General features: G+C 38.5%; 1 protein-coding gene across 1 annotated transcript; it reads right to left on the bottom strand.

The window, feature by feature from the left end:
- Positions 1–4,861: 4,861 nt before the first annotated feature.
- LOC111400221 lies at positions 4,862–7,018 on the bottom strand. Its single transcript, XM_023027647.1, has 6 exons — positions 6,663–7,018; positions 6,179–6,605; positions 5,811–6,077; positions 5,692–5,709; positions 5,000–5,023; positions 4,862–4,891 (listed from the first exon to the last, which is right to left on the bottom strand). Exons 1-6 carry the CDS (start codon positions 7,016–7,018, stop codon positions 4,862–4,864), a joined length of 1,122 nt encoding a protein of 373 aa, XP_022883415.1.
- Positions 7,019–9,106: the final 2,088 nt, after the last annotated feature.

A 9,106-nucleotide genomic window follows, 5' to 3' on the forward strand; every position in this document is an offset into this window, starting at 1 on the left:
CCAATACGCAGGCATGGAGATTCATCATACCAGATAATAGTTGGTTTCTCGGTAAAATCACGATTACACCCGCAAAGGGTGTGCTGTCAAATTTCAAAGCCAACCTTAATGAAGACCAACGATGTATACTGCAGAACACATGTGTTGCACACTTCATGGAATGCGATGAAATTGCTGTACAGTCGCAGTTGATACATTATTTCCTGTTGAGGCAGGTTCGGCAGCCCAATGAGAATGAAATGTGATTCAATATAGCTAGGAGGTTTGTAAGATTCTCTGTGTCGAAGTTTTGTTTGGTGACTGGTCTTAGATACTTTGGTGATGTGGATATGAATCAGTTGGAGAAGATTCCCTCGCGTTTGAAAAGGAGATACTTTAGTAACTTGAAGGTGGTGGCACATGCGGATGTAAAGGAAAGATTTCTTTCTGCGGGTGATATTCTAGATGAGGATGTTTCAAGGCTTGGTGCGTTGTATTTCATTACTTCGTACCTGTATTCAAGAGACTATAAGAAGGTGGTTGAACACTATATATTTGTTCTAGTAGAGGATTTTAATCTGATGGACTCGTTCCCATGGGGTAAGTCACTCTTTGAGACACTAATTAGTTCATTGAGGAAGGGTTTGAGCAAGATAACGACCCATTATAGACTACGAAGTCTTCTAATAGCGTTTCATGTATGGATTTACGAAACGATCCCTACCCTCGATGGATATGTAGCAAGAAAGACCTCAAGAACGTATCCCCGAATAAGGAATTGGACGGCAGACGATCACCCACCAGCTGCTAAGCTTGAAGGACCTGATTGCTTTTGTAATCCCGAAGTAATGATCTAAACACCATTTACAATACGTCAATGAATCTCACATGTGCTAATTGCTTAGGTTTATTATTTTGTACATCACTGTAGTTTGCTGACATTACATTGTGTCTGTGCTTGGATTGGCAGATGGAAATACGTGACTTGGACCCGTCAGACATGGAAATGGCAATGCCGTACATGTATGAAGTGCAATATATCAAGCCTGTCCAACCTGAATGTTCACGTGGGGAGAAGAGAAAGGGGGATATGGTGGACAGATCAGTTCATTCCGTCGGGGCAACTAGGAAGTCGAGTTACTCAAGTGTAAAAGTATCTACGCCACTGCTTATGATTATGGATGGTAGACTTGGTCACTCCGATGTATCTCTTGACGATGGTGATGACGATTTTGTTGACACCCCACCCAGATGGAAGGGAATAACGTTCCATGCAAATTCGCCTAGTAGGGAGGATCAGCCGACGCCAAACGATGTAAGTTGTTAAATAATGTCAGCTGTGGGTCACAGGTCATATTTTCTAGCTCACGCTTTTTCTGTCAATTCATTACGGGTCACAGGTTATTCCACCTTTGCTGTTTTCATAAGTCGTCATGTGCACACGTCACATGTATTAGAAACGGGTCGCGGAACAGGTCACATGTCACAGATTATGTCACATTCAGTTATTATTCTTAGTGCAACATCGTAGTTCATTTCTAGGTCAAGTTTCTAGGTTATTGATCTGCCAGTTCATTATGGGTCGCAGGCATCTGGACTATAGAGTTTTCACCATTGTCTTGCCACTGATAATGGGTAGTCATATGGTGCCGGTGGTTGACGGAATGCAAAAATGGTTTTTCAAACAATTAATTGAACTCCAAACTGAGAATCGTCGGATGAGTGTGGCAATCGATGCTATGAAGTCAGAGATATCATCGCTTAAGCATGATCACTAAATAGAGATATCGTCGCTCAAGCATGATTAACAAAACAAATTGAACACTATTGTCCACATGCAAGGTGAAATTCGTACAGACTTGATCGACATCAAATCGAACATGTAGTTTATGATCGAATCCATCACTGCCTTGATTTCTAGTTCCATGGAAGAAATCCTGACCAAATTCAGAGAGAAATCTGGGTTAAACATTGTCAGAGATTATGAACCTTTGAACAAGGTAATCAACATACCATGTGATCTCATAAAATGATATATGTTCATTTGTTGTATGAACTTTAACTATACTTATACATTTTATATTACAGGTTAGAGATGCAGAAATAACAGTTGATTCTAAAGGCAAGGGTAAGATGGAAACCGTCGTTGACGTTGAATTTCCATATAGCTTACGACCTCCATCCTTCGATCTGGGTGTTTGTTTCACGCAACCAACACCCATAGAACTAACGAAATCGAAAAAAGGTGAAAAAGTACGTTAAGTCTGTCATATATGATGTTCTGAAGGACACGAAATCTGCTGAGAAGGTGGTAAGCCTAGATAATTCTGTCAGATATGTAAACTACTGTACGTTGCATGTTTCAGCAAGTCACAATCCATATCAAATTAATATGCAGGAGTCTCATGTTTCTGCGCCAAGTTCTAGATTGCCCGTTAAGAGGGCTCCTAGGCCGGCTAAAGCACTTCAATCTCCGTATGTTCATGAAGGATAGCAAATCAAGCATTCGAGTAATGTCGTAATCTTCCAACACTACAATCAGTTCGCGGACCATGCCGATATTACTGACTTTCAGAGTTGGTTCCAGAGAGGATATAAGCCACATAACAATTATGAATTATTTATGCATATCATTATAATTAGTCCGTTTTTGAATAGTCAATCAAGTTTTCTTTGCAGGAAAAAGTTTAATGACCGAGATGATCATATTCGTCCACCTTTTCTTGTTGGTCAGTTCGTCGTCGGAAATAAAACATGGTGGTGCTAACTTGTGTCTAGGGATGTGTCACTGAGTAGTTCGGTATGTATCTTTTTGTAAGTCTCAATTCATATGAGTAGGTCATAGATTCCATGGTCATGGTCATAGCCAAGTACCTATATATCACTGCCCACGTCCCTCCTACATTCCAACGTCTATAAAGTTTGCAATGCTATACGTATGGTTCATATGTCCCAATGCAGGGCACATTTTTTGTATGCATAACACGTCACATGTAATGGTCATAGACCATTTGAGGTTGGTCACAGATAAAGGCGAATAGGTCACAGTTTATTTATAGAATGCACTCAAGCATATTTTCTGGTTACATTTCACCCTGCACAATTTAAAAGATGGTGGTACGAACTTTTGTGTAGGTATGGGTCACTAAGTTGTTCGATATGTATCTTTTTGTAAATCTTAATTCATATGAGTATGTCATAGATTCCATGGTCATGGTCACATCCAACTACCTATATGTCACTGCCCACATCCCTCTTACATTCCAGCGTCTATAAAGTTCGCAATGTTATACGCATGGTTCGTATGTCCCAATGCAGGTCACATTTTTTGTATGCATAACAGGTTACATGTAATGGTCACAGACCATTTGAGGTTGGTCACAGATAAAGGTGAATAGGTCACAGTCAATTTATAGAGTGCACTCAAACATATTTTCTGGTCACAGTTCACCCTGCACAATTTATATGTCAATTCTATCTTATAGTTTTCCATTTTTTTAGCATATGGATGTGTGCTTCTACTACATACGTCAGTTAGCAAGTAGTGACAAAAACATCAAAGTCATCGCCACCACGACCGACACGTTGTTTCAAGCCAAGCTGAAGAACATGTACCACAAGGTCAAGCAAGATCTAGAGGTCATTGTCATGGATGAGAGACTCATTGACAACATCACAGGTGCACGAATTCCACTGAGTAAACCTTGGGCAGAAGTGGATCTTGTGTTCATGCTCATTCTGCCTACAAATAAAGCGCATTGGATGCTTGTAGTGCTCGATATCAAAAAGCAGACCTTACTTGTATTAAATTCGGCAAGGAAGACATACAATAACACCAAGGTCCTTATCGGAATTGATCCTTTCGTCAAAATTATCCCTTATCTCATGGACCGTATTGGAATTTGGAGATAGGATTCGGATCCATCTGTTGACGATTCGAAGGAGTTGATAGTGGTGTTTAATTCCTCTGTTCCGCAATAGAATAACGGGTAATTTTTGTCACCGAGAATTTAAACATACTGTTATAATATGATTCTACACATAATGGACTGAAATTTTTTTCACTTTGCAGGCATAACTGTGGCATATATGTGATTAAATATGCCGAGTACATGCTGCATGATGATTTAGGATCAATGCCAATGAATTTGATGTGGCTGGAGCACGGCTGGATGTTGCATCATTGTTATTCAAGTACCGTGAAATCAGTACAGAGAGAAAGACGTTGCTGCCAATCGGTGGAGATAGTATAGTTATTGAGTGACATTCGAGGTGTAGTCTGGAAATGCAGTAGAATGGAATGTAAAGTGTGATTATGGATAATTTTTTTGTTTGCTTTGAACAAGGGTAATTTGTTCTGGGGATACTCTTTTGTATTGGATTTAAGCAACATTAATTAAGCAATTGTTTGAGTTTTTGATTTCACGTGTCTTGAAAATATGTTTTGAATGTATTTTTTGGCATGAGATATTGTGTAAGGTGTTCCATATTATGTTAACTGGATAACATTCGCAGCAAATGCCAAAGGATCCCATGATTTAATTAGATCATATTGTGAACAAGTCACACCAAAGGTCACATGTTGCAGAAAATGTCACGAAAAAAGTCATATATCGTATAGTAGGTCTCAGTTATTTCTTATTCTTATTGCAACATCATAGTTCATTTCACAGGTCATCGACCAGGTCAGGGTTTGATGTATATTGTTCATATCACAGACAACTGGAAACAGGTCACAACAGAGATCACATGTTCCAATTCTTTATGCACAGTCTCTTGCCAACGGGTCACAGTACGGGTCACATAAAAAGTCACAATAAGTATAATATTCTTCGTACACAATCATAGTTCGTTGCAAAGGTCACATTTCAATATTGCAGGTTCACATAACAGCTAATAGACCAATTTTTACCTGCGACACCCCACACTCATTTGTAATGAAGTGAATGTAACAACCCCTCCGGTGACAGGTCACACTGTAATGGTCACAACACACGTCACAGGTTCTTTCAGGCTATACCCAATCCCCATCTGTCATGTTTGCCTGTATTTAAAAATGTATTCACATGGAAAGAATATTACAAGTACAATAGTAAAACATCCTTATTATAAGGTTTGAACTTGGAAATGTTGTTATTAAATGAATATTTGTGTCCTCTAACAAATTGTGTTCGATATTACGCTCAAACACTGAATGAAAAGGTAAACCAATTGTCTTAACGGAACCAAACTATTGCAAGTTTTGTGATATGTATCATCAGTTGACTTCCTTATCTTTTCTTTGTTTTTTCGATTGAATTTGACTTAATGGAACCAAACTGCTACAAGTTCTGCAATTGTGACCACTTTCACCACAACGACCGCATTTGACAGTTATGTTATCTTCAACTGCAGATCAAACCTCTTCTCAGTAGGCTTTTCGCAACTTCGCTTTTGATTAGGTGTTAACACGACTATGTTCTCGAAGTCTTTGGGCACTATCCATTCACTTGGATTTCCTACAGGGAAAACAGTTTCGTTATAATTATTCTTTTATGCTTCTCTCGTGTAATAATATGAACAAAATTCATATGGATCCCTCTTCACACTTGCAATCATAGTCAGAGCGTGTGGACACGGTAGTTGATCAACTTAAAACATCCTACACGTGCATGTACGTCATTCTATATCAACAACAAAAGTTAAATTTTCACAGCTGGTTGAGAACATTGCCTGATTAATATGCGCAACCTACAACAAAAAAATAATATAACAAATGTCACTTAGAAGTTGGCCACAACGAACAAGTTACAGGTCACAAATAACATTTCAAGCACAAATGTTGTCATTACCCTCAAGTTTCTCATATCAGTGCTCATTTCCCTCATTTGCTTCTCATACTTGCTTGACAAGGTTGTAAAAGTGGCTTGCGCGGTTTCCCGATGTCTATAAAACCACGACTGTATGGTTTGTCGCAATGACTCCAACAAAGCTATGATGGGATAGTTCTTGGAAGATTTTGTGACCGCATTAATCGACTCTACTATATTCGATGTCATTGTAGAATATCGATTCGTTGGCCTGTGGAATCGTGACCATTTAGCAGGCCCAACACTGTCCTACAAACATAAACATGATTATCTGTTAATGATATATTTCACAATACTGTAATAAATGTATGCACAAGAATATAACTTGATGATAATATGTAATGTATTACTAGGTAATCCCTTATCTTTCCATTAATCGCGTCGAGCTGTTGCATGTTATATTCGTATTCTGACAACGTGTAGGCACGATCAGCTGAATTAAATGTTTGTGTTATATTTTTACCCAATTTTCCATAACGTGATTTTAGATTTTGAAGGAGATGATACGAACAAATTTCATGACATGTTTCTGGATACACCTTCTCAATAGCATTTTTGATGCTATTATGGCGATCCGATACGAAGCACAACCCTTTTCTATAGCCATACGCCTTCCTCAAGTTTTCGGAGAGCCATGTCCATGAGGCATCATTCTCATTATCCCCAATCCTGAAAGCAAGTATGTATATGCTATTATTTGCATCCCGTGTACATGCCGTAAATAACGTCCCACCATAGTGTCCACTTAAGTACGTGCCATCAACCACAACAACCGACCTACAATGTCCTCAACCTCGAATTGATGTGCCTAGCACCATGAAGCAATATTTGAACCTATTGTGACCATCAAGATTCAGATCTGTGACCGTTCCAGGATTTGTATGTTGCAACATGACAAAGAATCTTGATATATTATTAAAAGAATCTGCTAGATCACCCCTAATTAGTTTCAAAGTTTCCTCCCAAGACCTCCACGCTTTCACATAGTTCAACGATACTCCATACGTATGCAACACGTCATTACGTATATCATTTGGGATATATAGAGTGCGTGACGATATGTAATTGTATTTTATGCAGTGCGACACAAGTGCTTTTGTTGCTTGCCTATGAGAACCAAGTACAATGTTAGAGGTAAATCTGTGACCTTTTACAATATGCCTAATTTTAGACAACTCTGTTCTAGCCATCCTAGATGCTCTGCAGATCCAATCACACTCGTCATGTGAACACTTGACAAGATAGTCCTTCTTATCTGACCGAACAACCACATATTCAAACATGTTTTGGATCGCATAAAAGGATAAGCTTCATGATCTCTTTGTTACGAAAAACCTTTCCCGTCTCTACGTCCCTAGCGTTGGCGACCAATACAACTATGACCTCATCCTCATAATTGTTACACAACGGTTCTATTATTGCCCCGCATATATTTGATGACATATCCATTAATGAAAATTTCGATCCACTGGGTTGCACACCAAATGGTAACATTGCATTGTTCTGTTGGCTATCTTCTTCCGTGACCTCAATGATGATTGGATATTTGGATGGGTCACGATCCATATCTTTCAACGCCATGTATGACAACACATTATTGTCATTCTTGATCACAATTGGAGGCAGTTCACTATTCAAAACATACTTCATTATGACTGCCACTTCAGTGGGATCCAATCCAATCTCAGCCATAACTGTATCCACCAGTTGCATGTACCCGCAATTACGATCGATTAAGACCAACGAAGACTCTGAGCCATTCAATAAGCAAACATGTATGTATCCCATTTCTGCAACACCAACTAGAATAATATCAACCACAAAACAAGGTTTAGGTCACAACAAATAAATATCACAGATTAGGACACAGAGTCAAAATTTGCGGAAAACAGCAAATTCGTTGCAGTTTCATTGCAAATCGAGAACAGGTCACGGCATCATGTCACATATATGTCAAAGTCTCAAATGAAGCACAATACTGTTATTACAGCAAATATGTTAAAGTTTCAAATGCAAATGGAGAACATGTAGGAGCATCATGTCACAGATATTGAAAAAGAGTCGCAATACGCAGACGACAACAAATGCATCACCAATTTTAATGCAATTAAGATCACAGTCATAATTCACATATCACAGCAATTGCGTCGCAATGAATGCGTCACATTTTTGGACTGCAAGATGCATATTATGATATACTGACCGTGGGTAAAAGGAAATGCGTCACAGTTTTCAGTTCATGTTAGGTGCTGACACTATGTACGACACGTATTCATTTTGTGAATGCAGAGCACAAGAGGCCACAAGCCACATCATTAGAACTGCATATTATAATATATTGATTGCGGGTCACAACAAATGCGTGACAACTTTTATTTCACGGTACATACCAAGTAAATGCAGCTCACATATTCGTTTGGTGAATACAGATCATAAACGGTTATAATTCACTGCATCTGCGTCACAATTTATAATGGAATAACGTAATTTAAATCATGACTCAATTGTGTGACAGTTCATTACAATGACGCAGGCGATCTTAAAATTGACCGATCCGTGGTTATCAAGCCGCAAGCGGATTGTGAGATTAATTGAATTACAATAACGTACTCGATGAAAATTGAAACTCCTGAATTCGATGACGGCTGCTGAATTAGATGCTGTTCGGACGAATCTATTGACTAATTTGTTGTTAATCGATCGTCTTCCCCCAACTGTGACCTGGATTATGTGATCGATGTCATCGAAGGAATTCCGAGAACAATAAAAAAGCAAAATTCAGTTTTTTTGTCATCAGCTTGGAGATGAAACATTTTATTTCAGGGATGTGAATCTGTTATGATACAGACTGGTGTTGATGGAGATATGTGCGTTGATGGAGATACGTTCCTAGTTTTTAGGAAATTGATTTGGAAAGAGATTTTGACATACAGATTTATATGATATCTGATTTCAGAAAATCTAAACCTGTTATCTTATTTTTGAATTGGACCAAAGTTAGTATCAGTATTATGAAATTTTCCCATGCTTCTTTATACATAGTGTTGGGCCTAATTAACCTGTTAGCTGATAACTTGTGGTTGTGGAAAAATTGGCCCAAATTTGAAACTTCAGATTTCTACCCAGTTCTCAAGTTGCGGGCAAGTGACTTCCTTGACTCAAGAAACGCCCAATGAAGATATTATCAATATGGGTGGCTGATTTAATAATTATACACTTCACAAGAAATAGGTCGTGCAATAAAATATTAGAATCGAGATAGGTCGACATATCACCTG

This window comes from Olea europaea, chromosome 10, assembly GCF_002742605.1.
Source record: "Olea europaea var. sylvestris chromosome 10, O_europaea_v1, whole genome shotgun sequence".
Taxonomy (NCBI): Eukaryota; Viridiplantae; Streptophyta; class Magnoliopsida; order Lamiales; family Oleaceae; genus Olea; species Olea europaea.

What these genes read in the sequence shown, in the direction of transcription:
- LOC111400221 (XM_023027647.1), bottom strand. Translation starts at nt 7,018, where the DNA reads ATGGCTAGAACAGAGTTGTCTAAAATTAGGCATATTGTAAAAGGTCAC. An exon ending in AATCTTGATGGTCACAATAG is followed by an intron (nt 6,606 to 6,662) that starts GTTCAAATATTG and finishes AGGACATTGTAG; the next exon opens with GTCGGTTGTTGTGGTTGATG. An exon ending in ACATGACAGATGGGGATTGG is followed by an intron (nt 4,892 to 4,999) that starts GTATAGCCTGAA and finishes GGGGTGTCGCAG; the next exon opens with GTAAAAATTGGTCTATTAGC.